The sequence below is a fragment of the Schistocerca cancellata genome, chromosome 2 (assembly GCF_023864275.1).
Source record: "Schistocerca cancellata isolate TAMUIC-IGC-003103 chromosome 2, iqSchCanc2.1, whole genome shotgun sequence".
NCBI lineage: Eukaryota > Metazoa > Arthropoda > Insecta > Orthoptera > Acrididae > Schistocerca > Schistocerca cancellata.
This window is the reverse complement of record NC_064627.1, coordinates 728,834,041-728,861,247: the sequence shown is the minus strand read 5'-3', so window position 1 is coordinate 728,861,247 and position 27,207 is coordinate 728,834,041. Positions and strand designations below refer to the sequence as shown.

Here is a 27,207-nt window from a genome sequence, read left to right as displayed (position 1 = left end):
ATTGTCATCAATGTCAGCAACAGCCACTATTTTGGCCTTGTATAAGATTTTTGGAACTGAAGACTTCCATATACCGTGGTTACCAACAGTGGTGTCTGCTATTTCACAGCTTCCCTGTTTCCTCCTCAATTTAATGGTGAGTCCGAATGCATGGTTCAGATGTTTAAAACTCAGATGTGGCAGTATGTATCTGGCAGGTCCCCTGAAGCTGCTTTAGACCATATTTTGAGTTTGTTTCATTTCACTCCACTGGGGGGTCAGGTGCATCTCTTTGGGCTCGTGGTTTTGGATGCCAGCCGAACTGGGTTGCTGCTGACACTGGGCATCACCAGGACAGGTGCCTGTGCATCATCCACACTCCTGATGGGTAGATGTCCTGTCACTCTGACCAGCTGCAGGCACACATGGTTTTGTCCTTTTCAGAGGGCTCACCACCTCCCTCGACCCCCCATCACCAGTGCCTGTTCCTTGCCTGTTCCTGTGTTTCAGATGGTATGATCTGCCTGGCAGATCACTGTGTGGTTCCTGCTTCTCTCCACTTCTTGAATGCCATTGCTGTTTCAGCCCCTCAAATGCACTTGACAACTGCTGCCTCCATTGCTGGGTCCTGTGCTGCCATCATCTTCAAAGCCCCCGCTGATGCCTTCAGCACTGAGCGCTGACCTCAACAAGGACTTCACTATGGAGGTTCACGAGGGGGGGGGGGGCGATGGTGTGCCAACTGGATCACTGCTGCCCCTACTTGCCGATCTGTGTCCACCACATGCTGCAGCATGCCGCCATTGTTGGGTGACAAAATGGATATCAGTGTGGTCACTGGTGTTTTCCAAGACTCCATATGTCAGTGCATTGTGAGATCAGTGCTTTATTTCATGGTAGTGGTGTTTTTTCAGTACAAGTGCTGTTATGTTACCAATGCATTTTCAGTACCAGTGCATTTTTTTGTACCATTCATTTTCTGTACAATGTATGTTTCTGTAACCTATATTACTGTTGTCCAGTCAATGTGTTTAGTGCTATGCACAACCTGTGCTTAATTGTATCTTAAGTGTTTCTCTATAAAGTACTACTTTTTATAAATTGCATTTGTTCTTGCAGTAGCAATTGCTGCATCCTGTATATAATGCAATGATGAAGCCTGTTTCATTGTAAAATGATCAATGGTGAATAAAAATTCTTGATTCTTGTTAACAACTCATGTGCAATATGAGTATCACATCCACAACCACCACCCACCATTACAGTCCAGTAATAGACATTTTAGGGACGCACATGTGAATTACCACACAAAATACAAACTGTGCTGTAAATAAAGTGTGTTCTGTATTTTACAATAACTATTCAGCTGTTTGCCTGTGTGAATAGCCTTTGCCAGACTGAGGCTAACTGTAAAATGTGACCACCTGGTTGCTGAATATGTTGTACATCACAATAATGGTGGTTTCAACAACTGTTTCATTACACATGCTATTTATCTAGCCCCTCCTTCCAACATGGATTCTCAGAACTGCTCATATCACAGCTATCCTTCCAGTATATCCTACAATACGGCAGTTTCCTTTGGTATTCTGCAAGTCCCTATCCACAGTTTCCCCTTCCCACTCCCTTACCTTCACCCTTTCCATTCAGTTTTATGAGTGTTACTATAATTAACACTCATATGGACAGTGTCACTGAGCCACCTGCATCGTCCTACCCAGCTAACCTGTATTTCCCTGTTCTCTCTTTGCCCACGTCTTCTCAATTAGCCCAATTCCCCCCCCCTCAACTAGATTTAAACAGCTGGTGCCAGTGCCATTTGATGGTTGTTTGTATTTGTGTGTGTGTGTGTGTGTGTGTGTGTGTGTGTGTGTGTGCGCGCGCGCGCGCGCGCGCGCGTGCGTGCGTGCATGTGTGTGTGTGCACATGCACATGCGTACGCGCATGCTTGCATGTGTGTGTCTGACAGAGAGAGTGAGAGATATTTAGATTGGTAACAATATAAAAATTAATAGTTGGTAGCTAGCCCATTTTCTGAGCTATTACATGTGTCTGTGCACCACTTATCAGTCAGCTGTAAGATAATGGTTGCATCTCCTGATTTCTTTTTCTTAACATAAAAAGCTAATAACAAATGATAGTGATGGAAGGACTGTGAGTAGAAGCCATTTTATTTATATTTATAACTTAAATAATACATACAAGAAATAAATTTATACATATTTTTGACATCTTATGAACAACTTCTGTCACTTAATGATACGACATATAATATCTTAGTTTACAAATAGCACATTCTGTTTCATGAATGGCTTGAATGTTTTTATTCTATGTACTGATTTATAACTGTGAGAGTGAAAACTGGAGAACCTAGTAACTTAAATGGTTTTGAGTTTGTGTTTATTTCTCCATACCTTCAACGTGGAATTTTTAGAAATGAAATTTGGATGGAATATGGGCTTCACAGAAAATGAGTAACAGAAGGCATTAAATTTTACAATATTTCTTACGACAAAGTAACTTCAGAACTATAATAGGGTTGCTTTTGTTGGATTGTATAAAATAAAAGAGTGTGCAGCTATTGACGAGGGTACAAAAATCTGAAAATGGCTAAAAAAATATCACATTCTGTGTATTTGTACTCTACCTTAAGAAAGGATTGATTCTGAAAGTTATCGACTTTTCTTTCTCTTTTGTGTGCCTGTCAACAACTCAATGCTTTTGCTTTTCTATGAGTGGTCATCTTTACTCCTGAATTATTTTCTTTCAACCAGATCACATTCTACACCTTTTGAGTACTCATCTCGACAGTTTCTGCTCATCAAAGTTCTGTAATGTCTACAAAGCTCAAACAAATCCAGCAAGGGAGCAATTTTGTCTTTTACAACTATCAGATTTACTGAGAAAAATAAAACTTGTGAAGAAGTTATTTATTTAGTGTACTGAGCATCATGCTTTCCTAATGATTATAAAGAAACATTTTACTAATGTGAAGTATTGACCAATAGTTAGCATCTGTAATTATGAAATTTGTATAACATCATTGTAATTTTTCCCAAAGAATAACAAATAAATTGTAGAGACATGGAAGTTAAGATATATATGACTAAACAGTTGAATGGAACAATATAATTTTCTCTTGCACTGTGTCTATTATATAAATGTGGTGTACAATCTGTTTTGATTGAAAAGTGATATGTGTAAACAGCCATTTAGTTCCAATTACTAACAATCAATGTCATCCTGAGACTGTGTACTTTCTGTTACAGTTAAATAAATGTTTGATACTGTTTTGTTATTTCTAATATTGAAAAATGATCTGAAATTATTTTCCTTTATTCATCTGTGTGTACAGCCTCTATAAAGATTGTACACTACATAGCAACTGCTCATGTGTTTACCTGTATTCATAAAGTGGTATGGGCTACTAACAAGCACTTATATTTTAGAAATACTCTTGTTGGAACATACTATACTAACAAACTGCCAAAAAAGTTACAGGATGAATTTAATTTGCATGGCTCAGTGTATCTTTAGCACTGCTAGACCAACATCTGTTCTATCAACCAGAATGCAAGTGAGGTACAACAAAAATGTCACATGGCACAGTCATTACATTTCTAGTCTGTACATACACTCTTGAATGCCAATGAAAGTGAGAGTGATACACTTACTTTACATACGGATTCATTTTCAACCACTCATTTCATTAGTTAATGTGCTGCTTTCAGTTCAGCTGTTTTCTATTTTACTTTAAGTAATACCACAGCCTGTTGACATTGAGCATTTATAACTAAAAATAACAATAGGAATAATAAATAAATGTATTTTCATAAAAATAATCCAATGTACATATGCTACTCTGTTTGAGATGAGTCTTAACTAATATAAATAATTTAACGTTTCTATCATCATAAATTAAAATTCATTGTTGTTATTTGTTCCGCAGTTTTCTATACATGTCTGTTTCAGCATGGTTTGATTTTTATAAAAAAAATTCTGAAATGCTCATACATTCCACTCCACAAAAAATAACTTTGTGAAACTAGGTAGATGTTTGAAGCTAATATCACAGTGTTATTAGGTTTAAATTTAAAAAAAAGGTTTCCTTATTACTGACATGAGAAAAAACACACTTGTCATGCAACAGATCCCAATGCACAAAATAAAGTACTGATATTTAGGGATATATTTTTTTCTCGTTCAGTTGTAGGAGAGACAAGATGTGTTCAGCACAAAGCCACAAGTAGCAATTAATTTTCCTTAGAGAAGGAACTTAATATTACAGATGATTAAATTATTTTACACCAACTGCTTCAATGTGTTGTTTAATTTGTGTATTACATAGACTGTATTTGCTGATTATGTAAATCAGGAGCTATATTTGTTTTAGATAAAACATATGAAATTATTTAAGTCAACACAGCTTTGTGTCAGTAGGCTTAAGCTTCTTAGAAGCTGATAATAGTCATTTGTACTTTTTAAGCTCTTCACAGTTTTTACAGGTTTGCCATTTCCATTGTGCTAAAACCTTGCAATCAAAACTAATGTAGATCTTATAACAGTGACGTCTTGGAGCATTTTTATCATTGAACTTAATGACTGTGTATGCGGCACACAGGACAGTTGTTTGCTCCATGCAGACAAGAAAGAGTTCACATATTGTTATCAGAGGAACTTCTGCAACCTGTTAGTTTGTGAAGTAATTTTTTCCAGAAACTGTCATTGCTTAGCTCATTTTCTTGCAGCCGATTTGCTTTGAATTTTTTCCATTCCTCCAGTTCCTTAGCTTTTCTTGGGCCCCATTCAGTGGATGGAGTGAATGACTTCACTATCATCTGAAATTGAAAACGTTAGATTAACATTAATGCATAACTGTGAAGGCACTGATCAAGATTTGCCTTTTAAGACAGCACTGGCTAGAAGTTTGACACAGAGAGGATGAGATGCCTTATTCAGTTAACATAATAGAATATCAAAGTTGGTACCTAACAAAATACATAATGAATTTACTTCACTTTTATACGATACTGTAACAAATCTTAAGGAACCTGATGCTTTTGCATTCTCTTTAGAGGACACATCCTTTTAGAAACATTTCTTGCATCAGACTGTATTTATGTTTGGAACACTATATTGATCCTGTCACCATTATGACTCTGTGTTAAATAATGCTTATGGCATGTTACATAAATTATACAGCAAATAAATAGCTAATATGTATTTTGATAATATTTTGGAAAATGTATTGCGCTATCTGCTGAGAACTTTTATTTTGTCCCCTGTTTCACCATCTCCCCAAAGGTGCTGTTCAACTCAAATTACAAAGATTTACTTTACTTACATGCATTATAATTTATGGTTGTGGACTGTTGTGTGAAGCAAAACTATCTGGTTTTGATTACTGTGGTACTGTTGATGGTGAGAGAAGAAATAATGTGAAGTGTGGCTTCCTCCTTTCAGAAAACATCAAGAGCTTTATCATTATCAAGTTTAGTACACAAGTCTATTGAAACAGATCACTATCATCAGTTTCTTATGCCCACTGTGCACTACAGAAATATTACAAATATCATTCAGGGTTGTAATGCATTGTGTGGTGTTCAGTAACTGTACACAATCAATTCTTCTCTCATTCATTTTTTGTCATCATGGCAAAAGGTTTCTTGAAATAAACCTTGCACCTAGCAAGTGACACATGGTATTACCCCATCTTGCATGAAAATAGTGATGTGGATACAGTTATGTTCTTAAAAAGCTGGACTCATATATTGCAGAAGGAGGTCTTTACAACATGTCGATGTCATTGTACACCTAACAGGCCCCCCAAGGTGTCATTTGCTCGAAGAAAAAGGGACTGACAGTGAAGCAGCTTTTGAAATAGCTCAACATAAGTTGAGTGCAGTGAATGTGCCTGCACAATACGTGGTGGAGTAGAATCCCTTTATGCCACAGTTATGTGTATTCATTGCACCATGTGGAGTAAAATGTGCTTTGTCTGTCCAAAGAATATTGCCCAGGCACAGATCATCCATTTCTATGAACACCAAAAAAACTAAGGCCGTAGTCATGGTGTTGTAGCCTATCTTGGGGGGCTGTGTAAAATGCACCACAAACTCTTTTGATGAGGAAGAGAGAGTTCCCATGACACAGCTCAAGCAGTGGCTGCAGAATTTGAGGCTGCATAGTCAACTGTAGCTATAACCACTTCATTAATAACTGCCTTGGGAATGTGTCACCTTCCTTTACCAGCTGCACCATCAATTCACCTTTCTTCAAATTTCTTGATCACATCCTTCAGTCCATTTACTAACATGGGCTTCTTTACAGCTGTTTCTGTCAAAGATATCCCTGCAATATGATGCTGATATTGCTGCCATTCTGCAGAAACAACTTTACCAGTGGTGCATGATTATTCTTCTTAACAGCCATTGCATTTTCTATGGAAAACTTTAATCTTCTTAACCCTTTACAGTAAAAGTGACTTCACAAAAGAAATCAACATGCAGCACCAAGTGAAAAACCACATAGTGTTGTCAAAACAGGAAACATTTCACATTCTGACTGCTTACAGTGCTATATTCTCACCTGATTACAGTAAGTGGAACTATTATGTTTTTCAGCATACTCTGTGAGTGTACTGTTTTATGAACATACCTACAATGTTTCAGCATGTTGCGATGCAACACTCAGAACACTCTCAGTTTAATTATAACCGCCCAATAGCTAAACTTGCAAAAATGCTGAAATGATTCTGTAGCAATGATTTATGTAAAAATATATGATTTAAATAAACATGAGCATCTATGTTTCATTTTTTATATTGGCCCTTGCACTGTTTACATGTTTTTTTTCCTGTGAGGTAGCATAACAGAGTTTATCTACTTAATTAAATCCTCAGACATAAATATGTAAGGCCTTATGTGAAATTATGTACCAAAGCAAAGAATAATTTCTAGACATTGGGTATAACTAACCTGTTTAAATGGGAGATGACGATTTTTTACAAATTGGTAAGCAACTGAGAAAGGAACCTGGAGCACAGCAAATAGAAATATTGCCCAACCAGCACCTGAAAATGAACATAACTTTTAGAGTCATTCAAAGTGTGCTAGATGTAATTAGTGTAACACTATCTAAATATTTATGGAGATAGCCTACTTTCATGAAGCATTCCTAGTTAAAAGATAACATGTAGTAAAGATATTCTCAAGACAGAGTTTTATGGTGCAGAGGGAATAACAAGAGATTCTTATTCCAACTGATTATTCGTAAAACAAAAATATTCTTCTCATTATGACAAGATAAAATAAAACATTATTGTCAACTACAGCAAAATATACAATTAAAACATGATTCTAATTATCTCTCTGTCTTCTAGTCTGAATCATGTCCTTATAGAGTGAATATGTTCATATGAAAACAAATTTTCGTTTTAAATATTTGAAGAGGTTGCATATTCACTCTACAGTGCATGTAATTTTTGTAGAGCAGCAGCATTTCTATGTATGTATTTCGTCACTTACATCTTAAAAGTAATATGTTTGCTACTGTTAAAAATTATTCTGCTCAACCATTATCATTGTAACACAGCTCCTAGAATAACAGCAGGCAGGGCAGGATACTTATGAGTAACAATATGGCTTCCAAAATATCCCAAACATGTTTTATGGTCCTTAGTACAGGAGGCTGATCCAGCCATTCTGTACAGTGAACTGTTTGCTATTGAAGGGACTTATTCAGAATACTAGGTTTGTGTGGTGAGGTATTTTCAAATTCTAGGATAACACTGTCATTCATACCATAACTGTAGGGTTGCATAAAGGTATCAAGTGTTTTACATCAATAAATATATGCTGCTACTGTTCCACATGGAAAGTACCCCAAGTATAGTCATTTCCCCTTCCAAGGGTATTAATTTTGAGGAAACACTGAGAATGATATTTGGTTCAGTTTTCACTGAAAAAAATCTCATCTGCTTTCACATTGCACCCTAAGCAGGTACTCATTCAAGAAGAGACCATTTCTACATTTTCTGCAGTCCAGCGTGTATGTTTCTACACTCTCCATAAAAGAACTACGAGTGATACACATGTGACTAGTCATTTCCCATGCATACCACCTGGATTAAGTCTTCACACGGTAGGCTACTCATTGACATCATCCTTACTGTGACTGTGACTTAATTGGACAATTCTTGAGAATTTATTAAATAAAAATTTTTTTAATCCAAAACACTTTTTATGCCTAGACCACATTTTTCAGTATACAATTAGAGCATGATGACTAGTTTTGATTGTTTTCTAAAACATCTTCAAATAATTAAAATTGTAAAGAAGTGGTGAACATGTATTAAGGAACATCCTTCGCTGTAGTCATACAGCAAAATGCATTTATATTATGGGCCAACATGACTATGGCAGTATGTGGTTAGAAACTTTATCAAGAGCAAGTTAGGTTGTGCACCATAATTTCACAAGCCATCAATAATAAAGAAGGGAAACTGACAGTTGCCTTAGTAAAAATTGCAGCACATGCACATGATTTGCAGTTGTACAGCAGATGAGAACAGTATCTAAAACATTTCAAGAACTGTCAGCTGTTCCATAGCCTGGCTTACAAAGGAATGATGCAACATGGTGTATAAAATATGCATCTTTATACAGTGGGATCAAGTTGAAGATTGCAACTAAAGTGCTCAAGTCCAACCTGCCTGGCAAGACATATCACAAGTAACAAGAAAGCTGCTTGTAGTGTGTCTTGCCAGGCAGGCTCTACTTGTGGCATTTTACTTTTAATCTTCAATTTGTGCACATTGTATAAAGGTGACAATTTTATGTGCCATGCTGGAGGACTTGTTTGTAAGCCAGGCTATGGAAAAACTGATAATTCTTGTACTGCTGTACAATTGTAAGTCACAGGCATGTGAAGCAAGTTTAACTAATACAACTGCAATTTTTCTTCTTTATTACCATCAGCTTGTGAGATTATGGTTTACAACCTGGCTTCCTCATCATTATGTTTCTGATTATATACTGTCACAATCCTGTTGGCCCATAATATGAATGCGTTTTACTGTCTGACTACAGCTAATCAATGTTCACCACTATTTTATGATTTAAATTATCTGAAGATGGTTGTAGGAAACAATCAAAACTAGACATCATGCTTTAAGTGTGTACTGAAAATTGTGGTCTAAGCCCAAAAAGTTTTTTACATTAAGAATATTTTTATTTAATAATGGAGATGCTGATTCACAGATAGGCATAACAAAAAGACTCTCACAATTATAGCTTTCAGCCATTAAGGCCTTCATCAGCAATAGACACACACACACGACTGCAGTCTCAGGCAACTGAAACCACAGTGCGAGCAGCAGCACCAGTGCATGATGGGAGTAGCAACTGGGTGGGGGTAAGGAGGAGGCTGGGGCACGGAGGGACAGGGATAGTATGGTGGGGGTGTTGGACAATGAAGTGCTGCAGGTTAGACGGAGGGCAGGAGAGAAGTGGGGAGGGGGGGGGGGGAGAAGAAACGGAAAAGGAGAGATATAAAAGACTGGGTTAGTGGTGGAATGATGGCTGTGTAGTGCTGGAATGGGAGCAGGGAAGGGGCTGGATGGGTGAGGACGGTGACTAACAAAGGTTGAGGCCAGGAAGGGCACGGGAACGTAGGATGTATTGCAGGGAAAGTTATCACCTGCACAATTCAGAAAATCTGGTGTTGGTGGGAAGGATCCATATGGAACAGGCTGTGAAACAGTCCTTGAAATGAAGGATATCATATTTGGAAGTGTGTTCAGCAACACGGTGGTCCACTTGTTTCTTCGCCACAGTTTGTTGGTGGCCATTCATGTGGACAGACAGCTTGTTGGTTGTCATGCCTACATAGAATGGAGCACAGTGGTTGCAGCTTATCTTGTAGACCACATGACTGGTTTCATAGGTAGCCCTTCCTTTGATGGGATAGGTGGTGTTAGTGACCGGACTGGAGAAGGTGGGAGGATGTATGGGATAGGTCTTGCATCTAGGTCTATTACAGGGGTACAAGCCATGAGGTGAGGGATTGGGAGCAAGGGTTGTGTAAGGATGGATGAGTATATTGTGTAGTTTCGGTAGATGGTGGAATACCACTGTGGGAGGGTGTGAATGATAGTGGGCAGGACATTTCTTATTTCAGGGCACAATGAGAGGTAGTTGAAACCCTGGCAGAGAATGTAATTCAGTTGCTCCAGTCCTGGGTGGTACTGAGTTATGAGGGGAATGATCCTCTGTGGCTGGACAGTGGGACTTTGGGAGTTAGTGGGAGACTGGATAGATAAGTCTTGGGAGATTTGTTTTTTTACATGGTTGGGAAGATAATTAGTCAGTGAAGGCTTCAGTGAGACCCTTGGTACATTCCATCCTGGATTTTCCATTATTTGATTTTTATTTAATAAATTACATTGAGATCACGGTCTTCTCCTGACAATGTCAGGCTTCACTAATTGTTGAATAGTTGTTGTTGTCCTGTTATTTTAGGTTAATAAGAGAAAATATGATCATTAGCACCATCCTTTTCTGAATACTTTGGGATGCCAAAGTGTAATTTCAAATTGGAGCCACCATCTAATATCAACAGCAAAAATAACATTTGACTATTTGTCTAACAGTGTCTGTTTCTCATCTGCCACTAAGCATTGCTTATCTGTCATAGTAGTTCATCTCATATATGTTGCCTCATAGAGAGAAATATTTTCCAAATGTTTATTAAGGAATATTTTAATCATGCACTGTGATTTTTTTCTGTAGGATGGCCTGATCATGGTACTTGGTACCAAAACTGGTAGTTGACAGGCAAAACAAAAGTGATTAAGCAAATAATTTTTGCTTAAGTTCTGCCTTATCTGTCTCACTTTAATGTGAATAAAAACCACCACAGCTGTATTTAAGGTTATTTTATTATGCCAGGACCAGTTTCATTCTAAATAAAAATCTTTTGGTGACACACTGACAGAAACATGCTGGTGTCACGACTCAAAAATGTATAATCAGCATACATAACACTAAAAGACCCTATCTGGAGCATGACATCCACAGAAGAAATATGTGAAAAATGAGACTGGGAATAGTTCAGCTGCAAAGGCAATGATTAGTTCAAGAAACGGGTGAAATAAAGGGTATGATGCTGAAATGCCCACTAATATTTTCAGCAATCAATTCTTAACAGTTACGCATCCAGCAGGGTGCTTGGGTTCTGTAAATAAAGCTACACAGTTCTTAATATTGGAACTAACAAATTTCATGACATGCATGTTCAGAAAATGAAGAAAACAGAAAAAGAATTCTCCTTTTAAAAAGTAAAAATTCTACCAGAGTTGATAACATTTCCAGTAAATTATTGAAATACTGCTATAGAGAAACTAGTAAAATCCTCTGCCATATTTTCAATACAGCACTTGAGGGAGGAGTATTCCCTGACACTTAAAATATAGACTTATATGGTCAATTCATAAAAAGGGAGAAAAAGATGCTACAAACTATGGACCAACTTCATTACGCTCAATTTATTCTAAGGTACTGGAAAAATTGATGCACTACAGACTGGTTGAGCATCTTAATTAATACTAAATCCTCAGCAGTCTAGTTTTAAGAAAGAAGTATCAACAGAGGATGCAATACATGAACCTGTAGACGGTGTTTGGGAATCCATATACAAAAATATAATGACAGTTGGAATATCTTGTGACCTGTCTAAAGCTTTTGACAGTGTTAGTCATAATATCAGCATTACATTATTCATCTATGGTGGCACAAAATGAATAAGATTATTTCTTTTCTCTTTCTCACAAGATCTTATCAACTATCAGACATTATCGAACATACAGTTTACTGCTATGTGCATATGACACATTTTATTTAAAAATGAGAGTTTTGTGCAACACTATCGTGGTAACACATTGTTCAGATATTTTGTATTTTATGAAAATAAATGTAAGTTCACAATATGGGCATATTAACATTGATATTTTTAAGAGACTTTGTTGTCTGCCATATAATTGCAATAATAGTGTGAAGACAGGATTTATTTGGAAATGCTGAAATGGAAAGGTAAGATTAATGTCATGAAACTACAAAGTCATTACACAACTAATATTTCATTTCTTTTAATACACTTTCTAACATACCATATGCACTTGCAGGGAAGTCCATGTCATGGTACTGAGGAGATTCCATATTTATTAGAGTGTACAGTAAGATGACAAATAGCATGACTGGTGTAACAAAACCCCAGCATATTCTCCAGTAGAAGCTGACCTTCAGATTAAGCATAAATTCTATATCTTGGCAGAAATTGTCAACACCTGAAATGAAGAAGATTTGTTGAGAATAGCATCAGTCTCAAACTTCAAAAATCATTGAACAGTCTGCAAAAGACCTAGTGGCAAAAAGTGGATAAAATGTGACCACAATTGTCTTGGGTGGTACTGCAAATGAAAAGATTATACTACTTACAATTAGGTGAAACAAAGACAGCTAATTATGTGGCAGTAGATGTGGGCTCATGTATAGAAGGCAACACAAATTGTAAGTTTCAGAAAAAGAGATTCTTTCATTCTGCAAAAGAGTAAAATACCTTTGAGGAAGTAAGTCAGTTAAAAATTAGGGGAGAACGATGCCAGTGAGTCTTTATCAAGGAAGAAACAGCAAATCAGCAAAGGGGGAGGCAGTATCAATGATGGAAATATTTTCATGTTTTGATGTTGTCATGCTGTCTTCCCTGACCAGCAGTCCTGAGAGGCTTTCCTAATTAATTCCCTAACAGTCTAAAAATAGAACATGTAATACTATACAGAGCAACTTATCAAAAGTTATTTTAGTTCCTTTAAAGGCTACATTTCCTTACTAGACTTCATAGATGATGCCACTTTGACAGCTAGCATGTCAGACATTAATATTGCATTTAGTTAATGAAGTTTAATGTGATCTGACATGTGTGTGTGTGTGTGTGTGTGTGTGTGTGTGTGTGTGTGTGTGTGTGTGTGTGTGTGTGGTGTTATATTTGAGATGTTTATGACAATCAAAGAAGAAGTACCATATATCTGATGTGAGCACCTGACCTATTTTACTCAGATAGTACCAAGCTGACCACCAAACTAGATCATAAGTATAAGCAACTGTGCTGTATGCCCTCATTACATGAGACACTAAGAAGTTTGAATACAAAAATTTTAGGTTCAACATAATGATGATTGTTACCGAAGTACACAAATAACTACTACCATTCACTTTTCTTAAACTGTCCACAACACATTCCACAGGATTTTACCACCATCATCAGGCTGATTAAATTAAAAAGGCAGTGGGCAGATTGCCTATAAAAGTCACAAACAAATTTGTTTTCTATGAAAGTCATAAACAAATTTGTTTTCATCTTGTTAATGTAAGTAAACCCACGAGATGATGGAGGTATAATACTGTGAAATATGTAATGGAAAGATCAGTAACGGTGACTTGCTACAGTTATTTATGTATTTCAGTAGAGAAGTTTAAAATATATACACAGAATATTGTACAATGTTTTGAGATCAAGAACTTTATGCCAAACTGGACTTGAGCTGCTTACATCCAGGTCCAGCATCACTGTACTACCACATGTCAGTGACTTTGGTGGTAAGGTAGGTTAGCTCTCACTTACAAAACTTCAGAAAAGTTATGTAAGAAATGTTACTGAAAGGCATTTTCTGTAAACATACCAAAACTACGACTGTATTGATAATTTAAAAAAATCCTAGTGAAACCCTGATGTTATTGCATCATATATTACTAGCATCTTGTGCCCAAAACAGAAAAAAAGTTAGCAGCATTAATGGACTTCCACACATCAATAAGATAACTCTAACTAAGAAACGGATACATGAAACATGGCCAGGCTAAGGCTTGGCCCTTGGAACCCTTTTGCTACAGTTCTGTGCAAATGATGTTTAAATGTCAATGGGATATATGATTTACTTTTAATTACTATTAATGAAACTACAAGTTTATTACAAGGCACAATCTATTTTATTTCTTCTACACCAGAGTTTCACAATTTTTTTTTACACCTGGTGCCCCCTTTGCAGCCCCATTATACATAATGCCCCCTATTTTTATTTATTTATTTATTATTTATGTATTTATTGCTTCTCTTGAAAAACTTTATTTGATGATAATGTGCAATCAACACTTAAGTAAAAGAGGGTTATTGAACGTGTAAGTCAAGGGACTTGGTAGCTGAGATAGAAATGTTATTATGTCTTACTTAAAACCTAATTATATTTTTTCACTTGAACAATACTTTTCACATGTAACATTTTTTATGTGATAAAAGTCACAAGAAAAATTCAGAATGTTAATATGACTGTTGAAATTATTTTTCTTTAAGCAGCTCCCTAATTTTTGGTTTTGAACTAGGTCACTCTCCACCTTCAGGTGACTGCAGTGTTTTATTTTCATCATGGCTAGTTCCAAGAAACTGATCTGAAATAGGCATGTCGATGAGAATGGTACGAGGACTTTTAAGGCTTTCTTTGCCACTCCTGGATAATTAGGAAGGAAACTGACCCAAAATTTTTCCATCCCCATTTCCTGAAACAGTTCTTTATAACTTGAATCACAATTCAATTCAATTGTTCCCCTTATATTTCATCAGGCAGTGCATGCACAACGGTTGTGAAGAGTGACCTTGCTAATTTGCACTGACAGCCTTCTGAAGACAGGTGAGAGATGTAGAGCTTTAACTCTACTCGAAGCCATTCGAGATGTTCACTGATGGTAACTTTCCCCTCATTGACATCACACTGTTGCTTATCTAGAAGTTCACTGAATCCAAGGAAAAGCAAAATATTAGTAATGGGAGCATCCAGATGCTGCTTCCGTATTTGTGACATTTCCAAGAAGAACCTTATGGCATCATTGGTATCTATTACTGTGGTGGTTCTACCTTGTAGTTTCAAATTCAGAATATTCAGGTTTCAAAGAAGTCTTTAGGGTATGCATGGAAAAATATAAAGGTGCCATCAGTGAATGAATGATGATGCTTGGCTTTCCTTTGACTCATAAGAAATAGTCATACCTTTGATTTCAATTCATACTGCCAGCTAAGCATATTTCCCTTAGAAAGCCACCAGACTTTCATGTGAAAGATTAAAAATCATTATACTGGATGAGCATTCACAGCATTTGACTTAATTTTATCAACTATATCAATAGCCACTTTCATTGCTGTGTTCAGTTTTTCACGTAATGTTATAGAAGCTAAGGCTTGACTGTGTATCATACAGTGGTACCAAGTAAGACCAGAATTTTTTTCTTTGGCAATATCTAAGAAGCCAGAATGTAAACATAACATGGCTGGTACTTCATCAGTACATCTACATCAACATCAGTACTCTACAAGCCACATGATCGTGCGTGGTGGAAGGTACTTCTGGTACCACTAACTGATTCCCCCTTTCCTGTTCAACTCACAAATGTCATGTGGCAAGAATGATTGTCAGTAAGTCTTGGTATTAGCTCTAATTTCTTGAATTTTCTTGTCATGTGTTTTTCCCAAGATGTTTGTGGGAGGAAGTAATAAGCTGTCCAACTCTTACCAGTAAGTGGTCTCTGGTCATTCTGATAGTAAGCCTCTCTATGATGCACAACACCTGTCTTGTAACATCTGCCACTGGAATTTGTAGAGCATCTCTGTAAACCTCTCATTCTGACCAAATGATCCTGTGTTGAAACACACCAGTCTTTGTTGGATCTTCTCTATCTCTTCTATAGCTCCTAACTGGTAAGGGTCTCAGCTTGATGAACAGTACTGAGGAACTGGTTGAGCAAGTGCCTTGTGAACCACTTCTTTTGTGGATGAGTTACATCTGCTTAAGATTCTTCCTATTAATCACAGTGTGGCATTGCCATAACTCTGTCTGAAGACAAACCATTTCTATCAGAAATTTATTAATGGCAGAATATACAACAGAACCTTTTGATGTTGTTTCCAAGTTTTTAGAAAACAATAGTTCTTTGATTTTTTTCTCATCCATAAATTGGCAGTATACTATTAAGTGACATTGTTGGCTTACAGCAATAGAACCATCACACAGCAAGGTAAAAATGGAGATGTCTTCAGTCTTTTAACCAGCTGTTCTTTCACATTCAGCGCTATTTCTGCAAAGGATTGCAGACAGTTGCCTGAAAGATGTATCTTGTTCATTTTCCATTATCTTTTCCAAAAACAATTCTGGTTGCTTTAAAAATGGAAGGTTTGATTAATGTCTCACTGATAGGGAGAGGTTTGTTTGTTTTTTGTTTTTAAGAGACAAATTTCATATCATGCTTCAATAACTTTCTTATTTTCCTGCTGAAAGATCCCAGTAGATTTCAATTCATCCAATTTAAAGAATTTCTTTTTCCAACGAAAAACTCTTTTGATTTATTTTTCAGTGCTTGGTGAATTGTTGTTAGATGACATTTCAGACACGAAGGTTGAAATGAGCATGATGACGCACAATACGCTGTGGCAGTGGGACATAGTATTTTCAATAAACATGAGTCCATACTTCTTCTTTATAAACCTTCTTTTAGCAGACATCTTCACTCAGTGTTCAAACGAAATAAAAATACTCTTTACCTCTAAGGAGCACAACACATGTAATACTGAGTTAAGAATGCAGAGTGCAGGCTGAAGAATGTGTTGTGTCAGCAGTAACTTGGTACTGTGCAAGGCAAATTTGTAGCTGTCAACTCTACAAAAAAATGCACTCACTACCTATTGTAATAGTAATAGTAATTTTTGACTGTCTGACCACATTTTCCTGCTTTATTCTGAGCTGTCTGCCCCCACCCCCCATAAGTCTCTCACCTCTCATCCCATACCCCTGAGCGCCCCCCCTTCCCTTCAGTTTGGATAGCACTGCTCTACTCAGTTCCATTTCATATTGCTTAGCAATGTTACATACAGATATTTAAATGACTTGGCTGCGTAAAGCAGGGCACTACTGATGCTGTATCTAAACATTAAGAGTGTGTTCATCCCACTCACCTGCATCAACTTACATTTTTCTACATTTAGAACTAGCTGCCATTAATTACATCAACTAGAAATTTTGTCCAACTCATCTCGTATCCTCCTATGGTCACTCGACTTTGACACCTCCCAGACATGACAGCAAAGAACTACAGATTACTTCCCCCCCTGTTCACCTGATCATTTATGTATATGGAAAGTAACAGCACTCTTCAGTCTTATCACACTTCCCTGGTGCACTCCTGACAATACCCTTGTCTCTGAGATGATACTCTGGTTTCTTAAGAACACTCACCATTGAGGACAACATACTGGGCTCTTTTACTTAAGAAGTCACCAAGCCTTTAACATATCTGGGAACCAACTCCATATACTCACATATTCGTTAACAGTCTGCAGTGCAGCATCATGTCAAATAAGCTTCATATGAATGCTGCTTTCTAAAACCATGCTGATTTGTGGGCACAAGCTTCTTGGTCTCAAGAAAACTTATTATATTCAACTGATAATATGTTCAAGGATTCTGCAGCAAACCATTGTTTGGGACATCAGTCTGTAATTCTGTAGGTCCATTCTTTTACTCTTCTTATACACAGGATCACCTGCACTATTTTCCAGTCACTTGGGACTCTGCGCCGGACAAGCGATTCACAATAAATGCAAACTAAGTAAGGGGCTAGTGCCTTCAATTACTCTTGACAGCATTGGGGTTCTATCTGTTTTCAAATCTTTCAGTTGTTTCTCTACACCAGAGACACTTATTTCTATCAGAGGTGTGAAACAAATACTAACAGATTGTTTCACATCTTTATATGAGATTTTCCATTAATTGTTTCACATCTTTATATGAGATTTTCCATTAATCGTTTACACTTATTTCTATGTTGACCATACAGGAAACTCTTTGATAGTCAAACAATGGTATGTTTGTATGATTCTACTGCATGAATGATTTATTAAATGCAAAATTTAAAACTTTGGATTTCATTTTACTGTCTTCAACTGCCACACCAGACTGGTCAATAAGTGATGGATGGAAGCCTTAGACCCACTTAGCAATTTTAGATAGGACCAGAATACTCTTGGGTTCTCAGCCAGATCTTTTGCTAAGGTATCACAGTGGTCATTTATGTATGTTTTGTACATATATCTTTTCACAGACACCATTTGCACATTCTCTTTTGGACCAAAAGTGCACCAGCTGTTGCTTCCTTGTTATTTCCTGAGCTTTGATGTTAAACCGTTATGGGTCTTTTCCATCTTTCATCAAATTTCTGGGTACATAGTTCTCCAAACGACAATGTGCAATCTGTCTAAACTTTACCCATGATTCTTCTATGCCCATTATTCTGGAACTAAGTAACCTCAGTTCACTGTCTAAATGAGATGCTAACACTTACTTATCTGCTCTTTCTAGCAGAAACCCATTCCTAGCTTTCTTGACTGATTTATTAACTTCCATAGCCATAGTTGATATAATGACATCATCATCACTAATCTTTGTCTCTAGACTGATGTTGCCGAAAGGTCTGACCTGTTTTTACCTACAACTTCTAAGATATTTCCACTGTGTGTGGGCTGCTGAACTAGTTGCTCAAGAAGGGTTTTGAAAAATATGTTTAAAAGTATTTTGCAAGACTATGTCTGTAATCCCACACTGAATCCATAGATGTCCCAGTCTATACTCAGTAGGTTAAAGTCGCCTCCAACTAGTCCTGCATGATCTGGGTATTTACACATTACTGATGGTAGCTTTTCTTTGAATGAATCTAGAACTCACAGAACTCACTTCCCTTCTCATTCCATGCGGTAAGCCTCCCATGACCCGCTGTTTAAGGTGAATTTCCCAAAATCTACCCCTTTTACTAGACCTCTCCAGTCCTTTTCCTTCACCCCTCTTCCTTCCCCCTCAACCCATCTGCCTGAAGAAGGAGCCACTGGCTCTGAAAGCTTGCCTAATCACAACCCTCTTTTATCCGTGTAGACTAGATTTTTTTATCTATCCAATTAAATTATTTTGTTAGATAACTTCACTGTCACACTCAACTTTGACCTCATTAGAGACAATATTTTTGTCAACTGCAGTGCACTCTCCCCCTCCCATGGCATCTAATCTACCTTTGCAATATATTTTATATGACTCATTAAATATCTCAGAGCTGTCTACTTTGGGTTTCAGTCAGCCCTCAGTCCCAAGAATAATTTGAGTACATGAACTTTCCTGAAGGGCAGTAAATTCAGGAACTTTGTTACAAATACTTCAATAATGTACTGGTAAGAAATTCTGTCAGCCAAAGTGTCTTCACTCTGAATGCAGTCTGACTTTCCTTGCTGTTTATCAACTAGCAAGCATTCATCAGAGTACCTAGAATACTGCCTAGCATAAAAAAATCCATATGCACTCCACTTGGGTCCAAACCAAAGGACCCCCATCAATTCTGGGAACAACGCTGCAAATTGTGAACTCTGCTTGCACTATGTGTGTAAGGCCAGCAGCCTTCAACACCTCCACCAGTCACCTGTGTGAAATGAGGATGGTCTCCGAACCCCAGTGATAGGTGTCGTTGGTGCTGATGTCAGCCATAATTTGCTGACAACTTCACCCTGAATGCTCAATAGCGACAGGTAAGGCTGTCTCCACATGCTGGATGAGGCTCCCACAGGCATACCATGTGCACATTGGCTTTCTTTCCAGCCCTGGATGCCACATTCCTAAAGAGCTCCATAATTTGCTAAACATTGGAGTTTCCGATAACTATCAAACCCTCGCCACATGTGCCTGTTCAGACCCTGCTTAGAACCTGTTCACTCATAGGGCAAACAGGCGATGCCAGACAGATATTCTCCACATTGACCCCCCCACCTCAAGTGATGCAAATGTATTATCACCCACCACTTGACCTGCTGTGGGGAGGGGGGGGGGGAGCAGATCCACTGCAGTGTGTACACTAGAAGGTGCCTTGGCATCAGAGCCTGCGGACAGAACAAGTGACACCAGAGATGTCCCGTGCAATGTGCCAGATTCTCCGCCACTGCAACATGCCAAGACAGGAGGCTGAAGGTGGCTGACCATAGCCAAAAGTGCATTCAGCTTTTTGCAAACTGCAGCCAGCTCCTCCTGCAAACTGCACATAGCATGCACACATCCTACCCATGTTAGAAAGACTAAATGAAGAAGTAAACTACAAAAGCACAGTTCAGAGGTTTTGACCTCCATTATTATGTGGATTTATATCAGTTAACAAGACGAGTCAGTGTTGCGTGTATGACTTTTAGGTAACCTGTGTCACTGCCTCTGATAGTCAGATACTTCTATTCTTGACATGTTTGCATGACATCTCTCTCTCTCTCTCTCTCTCTCTCTCTCTCTCTTTCTCTCTCTCTCTCTCTCTCTCTCTCCATGTACGTGTGAGCGTGTGTGTGTGTGTGTGTGTGTGTGTGTGTGTGTGTGTGTGCTGGTTTGTTTTTTGTTTTGACAGACTGACTGTTCAAGCTTGGAAGTCAAAATGTAGTAACATTAACTGAATTTTCTGTTTGCGCTGATAGTGACATATAAATAAAATGGCAATTCCAGCTGGAAACAGCAAATGAGAAGCTGTAGCTATGAAAGACAATGAAAATTACATCACAGTGAATAATGAGAGCCAAGTGCACGTTGGAAATTTGGAAGCACTAGTGTTGGGAGAGTAGATCCAAACATCACAGTTAAGAAATAAGTTCTCACATCACTATTGTTATGTACAATGGCACTAATAGAAAGAGGATAGTGAGTTTTGCTACTGTAGAGAATTTATTCATGACCATAAATTCTGACGGTTAGATTTATTGTGATTGTGCTAATACAATGTAACAAATAAAATGTTTCATGCTTTCACAGGTACCTTTCTTTGAATTACATATGCTTTAGTAATGGTAACATTGGGCTGCATGAAACTGTCAGTTTGCATTGCTAATCTCATGGGTAAGGGCCAAAGGCTCAGGACAAAGGGTCATTGGCCCATCAGTTCGAAGTCTATTAAAAAGGTCATGTAGATGATGTGATTGGTAGGGTACAGTTTTTGCTGTATTAATTCTTTGAACTGTAATTTACCAGATTATTACTACGGTAACTGTGAAATTCAAAGATGAACTGCTAGTCAATTCTTGCTCCTAACTGATTTCCTGATCATCAAATTTTTAATAATCCATAGTTTCTAGTGATTTTTGCTACTCTTCAGGGCCTGTAATTCTTATTCATCCATTTAGAGTTTCCTTTCTCTCCTTTTATCCTGATGAAGTAAAATGGTAGGTTCCAGATTTTTGTGATTCAGTTGATGTGTTCACGTGTCTGTCTCTAAGATTCAGCCATTTCTGTTTAAATGCCTAGTAAGTAAATACATCTCTTGTGCTACAGATAGCATTAATACTTCTTTTTTATTTCACTTTTTCTAAAAATCTGTATATGTAATAATGTCATGTGTGATCTACTCTGTTAAAACTAAAGAACGATCTATTAAACAATTACAGAAAATTTTGTGTTTCAGGAAAAGATCAGATTAACTGAAGATGTCATTCAATTTGATGAAAGCTCTTGGGTTTCCAGGCAGGTGGCAGCAATAAGATATTGCAACATTTTGATGAGGGTCATACTCATCATCTTCTGGTGAAGTATTGAGACATAACAAGTGTCCCAATATCAACACTAGTGGTGCATACCCTCCACCTGGCTATGGGCAGCTGGGTCCCATGCAGCTGGTGAGTGAGGAGGGGGAGAAGGTACAGACAACTACCAGCACAAAACTAGCTCACCACTATCATACTCAGCCTACAAGAAGCTCAAGAAGGATCCCAGACATGCCTTGTGGCATGTTGCTTTGTTTAGTCACTCACAAGGAGAATACAGCAGGTACCGTAACCCGATTTCCCAGAAACTTCACTTAGTACAAGAAGAACCAAAGTAAGCTAACACATGTTTCGGCTTGTTCATAGATATGCAACCATTTCTGAGTAAGTGACATAATTTAGATGTCATTTAGTAATCAATGAACTCAGAGAAACTGGTGGCTCAGTGGCTAGCATTGCAGTCTCACACATTGCAGTGTCCCACATACAAAATCCAATTATTGTTTTTATTTATTTTATTTTTTCCATTTACCTACTCATGTCCTTAGAAGATTATTATGTGAATGTTTATTATCAAGTTAGGGTGTACAAGAACATTATATTATCTGTAAAATCACAACTGGGTTTCACTGTAACTCATACATTTACTATATAATACATGTAGGTGTGGTATTTAGTCTTCAGGAAGATTTTGTGCATTCCTTGGAATCAATCAATCATAGAAACATTTGAAACATAGAAATTCAGAAAACCATGAGCACATGTGCTGGGAGGTTTGCCACAGCAACATTTCTTCATATAAATCTCACTTGAGAAAGAAATGTCATTAACATTGCTGAAGATTTCATGTGTTGGCAATAACTTGATGGATAACCAAGCATAACAGACCACTTTTCTGAAACCTAGCACTTGCAATTGATTACAAATCAAATGAACAAAGGAATTTCACCAAAAACAATTTCAAATGATATTTTTAATTAATTAATTTATTGACTTCCACTCGGCAGCCGAACTTCCCTGAATGGGGCCTCCAAGCCAACAATGCCATATGCTCATTTCATTACATTTATTTATTTTAATTCATTCCCTAGATATACTATTAGTAAATGGATAAGGGTAACATAATTTCAGTATACATTGTAAAACATTCAGTTAGTAATCTTCTATGGTCGTTTGTAAATAAACAAAAATAAAAATAATAATTGGGTTTTGAACACAGGACACAAAAGTGTGGCACTAGTCAACATGCCACCACTTTGGTTGAGCCATTTGTTCACTCACAGGTGCATAAAGTACCTCAAAAATCATCATTTTTTCTGAAACAGTTGAGTAGCCACGCATAAGTTGAGACACAGGTTTGATAATTTTGATGCCTCTTCCACTGAGCAATTTCTGGGAAATAAGGTTATGGCACCTGTTGCATTCTCCTTGTCAGATATACCAGAGGAAGTGAGGAAATGACTGTATCCTAGGGCACCAGCCATATCACATCTGCATGGACTTTCCAATTCCACAAGGAAGGGATGCCTCTGCAGCCAATACTTGACTCCATTAACTCACACAGTTATACACTGCCCAAATAAGTAGCTGTGGTCCTAAACCCCTTATGGAATGCTGTAATCAGTATTTAAAGGCCTTGAACAATTTTTTGAAAGTATTTAAGAACATGTAACTGCAAAAAGGTGCCCTGATCTTGAGCTTCGATGTTACAGTGCTCTTCATGAAAGTACCTCTTCAAGACTCTTTGACACTCATTGCTCAACAATTCAAGCCACAAAAGCTAAAATTTTTGAGTATGTATGGACTACCACCTACTTCAAATACAAAGGGGAGATTTATGAACAAATAGTTGGAGTGGCCACATGGCCCACTGGCCCCTGGGATTGCAAAAATTTATGTGGAACACTTTGAAGGAGTGGCATGTCAAATCACCTGAAAAAAACTAAGCATTTCTTCCATGATGTCAATGATATATTTGTGGTATGGGAACTTGACAGACAGTTGCTGGATAAGTTTCTGGACCATTTTAGCTGTATCCACCAAAACATTGGATTCACCGTGAAGCAGAGTAGAATTGATGTCTCCCTTTTTTGGATACACTAATTCATAAATTCCATGAAGGGAGTGGTCAGCTTTGACCCTACATTCAGTCACATCCCATACATGTTTGATGGGGTTCAGATCTGGTGAGTTAAGGGGCCAGCATGCCAATTAGAGTTCTTCAAACCACTCCATCACTCTTCTGGCCTTTTGGCATGGTGCATTATCTTCTTGAAAAATGTCACTGCCATCTGGTAACATAACAGTCATGAAGGGGTGCATGTGGTCTGCAAACAGCGTATGATACTCATTAGCTATCATGATGCCTTGCATGAGCTCCACTGGACCCATGAATACCCATTTGAATGTTCCCCAGAGCTTAATGGAGCCACTGCCAGCTTGTCCCCATCAGGAAGTACAGGTGTCAAGGAGCTGTTCCCCTGGAAGAGAACCAATTCATGTGCTCCCATCAGCATGATGAAGAAGGCAGTGGGATTCATCAGACGATGCAATGCTCCGTCACTGCCCCTACTTCCAGTGCCAATGGTCATATGCCCATTTTGGTGATAGTCACTGATGTTGTGATGTCAACATTGGTTAACACTGGGACTTTGGCTGCAGAAGTCTGTTGTTAGGAGTTCGCTGCACTGTGTATTCAGACACACTTGTACTCTGCCCATCATTAAAGTCTTATGTTAGTCCTGCGTGTCCTGTTTTAACAGTCTGCCCAGTCTGTGACTTCCAGCATCTGTTATGAGGGGTGGCTGCCCAACCCCAAGATACCTAGACATGCTTTCACCTTGGTTCCTCCATGTATTGGATGAAGACATTCACCACGGCACTCCTCGACCACCAGACAAGATGTGCAGTTTCTGAAATGTTCATGCTTAGCCTTCAGGCCATGACAGTCTGCCCTTAGTCAAGCTCAGATACATTGCACGCCTTCCCCCTTCTACACACAGATACTACATGCACTGTGCATGTGTCTGATTACCAGTCATTCCCCACCAGGTGACGTGGCCAGGTTTTTATCGATAGCTGGTCGGTGGTCATAAAGTTATAACTGATCAGTGAAGCTGTCAGTACAACAGGCACATGCAACACTGTGTCTCACAACACTGTAAGAAAGACATCAACTGTATACAACTGTGGAATGTAGAGAATTCTTCATTGGAAGGCATAGCATAGACGAATATCACACTTTTGACTTTGAGAAAACCGAGTTGCTATGCTGAGCAACTTGCTATTGGGACAGCATTATAAAGGAATCCATAGATATAAGGATCAACAATAATCTAGTCAGTAGGGCTGTAGATTACCATCTTAGTTCAGCATGGAATCCTGCATTACCAGCCATATTAGAAGAGCACGCCTAGCAATGTCCAGCACTCAAGACGCATTCAGAAAGTCCAGGCAGAGATCTGAGTGCAGTCTCCAGCCCACACCTCACCCACATCCCTATACACCCATTTTGCTCTCTTCCTCTTGGGCCTACAAACCCTGCCACACACAATCAGATGGAGGCAATGCATCTTTGTTATAAAGATTGAGATATTCAGTTTCTCAACACTTTTCCACAAGGTAATAAGTATGGCATTATCCAAAATATCAAGGTATCTTAACTCTAACACTGGCTGAAAGCTTGATAGCGATTTTATCAGTAGTATGTGCTGGGAAAGTCTACATTCACACGTGAATTACTTTGTTTATTTATGATACCTGTAGTAAAAATGATAGCTTAAATTTTTGATTTATTTATATATTTCTACCTTGGCTTTGTAATATCCATTATAGTAGTTAAATTATTGCTTTAAAATTAAATTTGCTATAAATTAAACACCAGTGGAGCATTCTGATGCCTTAACTCATGTTTGGGCATATATATGTTACAATTATCTCAACCAGTTTACACTTCATTCCACAAAAGAGTGGCAGCATAATTTCTCTAAGTAATGGTCTATTAAAGGGTATTTAAGACATAAACGGCAAGCTGTCATTTATCTACTAATCGAGCATTCCTTGCAGATTTGCCTCTTATTGTATTCATTCATCTATGTTTCCAGTGACGTAAGAACATTGGTGAATTTCCTATTTAATTTTATAATAATTCAATTTTATCAATATCATCTGCCCCATTTGATGGAGACAGAATCTCTGGAACTGAAAGTTTGATTTTCTGTCAGCTTTTTGCCTTTTTCTTGGTAATTTCGTTAATGACTATTTATCCCTGACATGGGTTCAGGCTAGAGTTCTATATTCTGGATGGGAGTCTTTAATAGATTGCTTATTTATTTATTTATTTATTTATTTTATCCATCTTTCAGCACTAACATGCAATCGATGTCATCAGACAGGTAACTGAAAACAAACTAAAAGAATGCCTTGTTAATCATGCTTCCGTAATTTATGAGAAAATTTGTACTTGGGATATAAATTCAATTAACATTAATGTACCATGTTGGGACCATATAAGATCCTTAACACAAAAAAATAAAATATCTATGATTTACTAATGCTAAATCACAGTAAGACTCAGTTTTTGCAATTTCTAACACACAATTCAACAAAACCTGACGTTTTAATTCACAGAATGGGCATATGATTAGTGAAACTGAACAGTTCAAATTTCTAGATGTTCAGATAGATAGTAAACTGTCGTGGAAAGCCCATGTTCAGGATCCTGTTCAAAGACTTAATACTACCATTTTTACTATTCCAATGGTATCTTAAGTGAGTGATCATTCAACACAGAAATTAGTCTACTTTGCTTATTTCCATTCGCTTGTGTCACATGGTATTATATTCTGGGGTAACTCTTCCCATTCTAAAAGGATATTTTTCGCTCAGAAATGGATGGTTCGGGCAATAAGTGGTGTAAGTTCGTGAACCTCTTGTTGACCCCTGTCCATGAGTCTGGGTATTTTGACATTGGCCTTTCAATATGTGTATTCCTCACTGTCATTTCTTGTTAACAATATTAACTTATTCCCAAGAATAAGCAGCTTTCACTTAGTTAATACTCGGCAGAAATCAAAATTGCATTTGGATCAGACTTACTTAACTCCTGTGCAGAAAGGTGTGCAGTATACTGCTGCATCCATTTTCAGTAAGCTACCACTCAAATTCAAAAATATTAGCAGTAATCCACGTGATTTCAAATCTAAACTGAAGAGTTTCCTAGTGGATCACTCCTTCTATTCTGTCGAGGAGTTTCTTGAAGAAGTAAGCTGATTCTTGTTGTACTGTTGATTGCGTTTACTAAAACTTATGGATTGACTTTTTTCAGGTTCATAAACATTTTATTTTTATCTTTTGTTACTTTTATATTGTAATTTCATGTAATGATGCGTTCCATGACCTTGGAGATTTGCTCCTCAATTTGGTCCTACAGAACTTGACGTGTAAATAAATAAATAAAAAATGATTAATCGAAGTGGACAGTAAAGGTCCATCTACATCAGACCCATCCAAGAACTCAGCTCACAGGGAGTGCTCTTGCACACATGCACTATGTGATCAAAAGTATCCGGACACCCCAAAACATACATTTTT

The 27,207-nt window shown here is 37.7% G+C and overlaps 1 protein-coding gene across 2 annotated transcripts in view; it reads right to left on the bottom strand.

Annotated features, from left to right (window-relative positions):
- Window positions 1–2,129: 2,129 nt before the first annotated feature.
- LOC126162528 (sodium-dependent nutrient amino acid transporter 1-like) overlaps window positions 2,130–27,207 on the bottom strand; it is a 224,143-nt gene continuing 199,065 nt past the window's right edge. For both annotated transcript variants that reach the window (XM_049919098.1, XM_049919099.1), the window contains exons 11-13: window positions 12,146–12,322; window positions 6,957–7,051; window positions 2,130–4,817 (exon numbers count right to left, since the gene is read on the bottom strand). In XM_049919098.1, coding sequence (XP_049775055.1) covers window positions 4,635–4,817; window positions 6,957–7,051; window positions 12,146–12,322 — 455 coding nt within the window. In that variant the 3' untranslated portion in view covers window positions 2,130–4,634. The remainder of the gene's footprint in view (window positions 4,818–6,956; window positions 7,052–12,145; window positions 12,323–27,207) is intronic.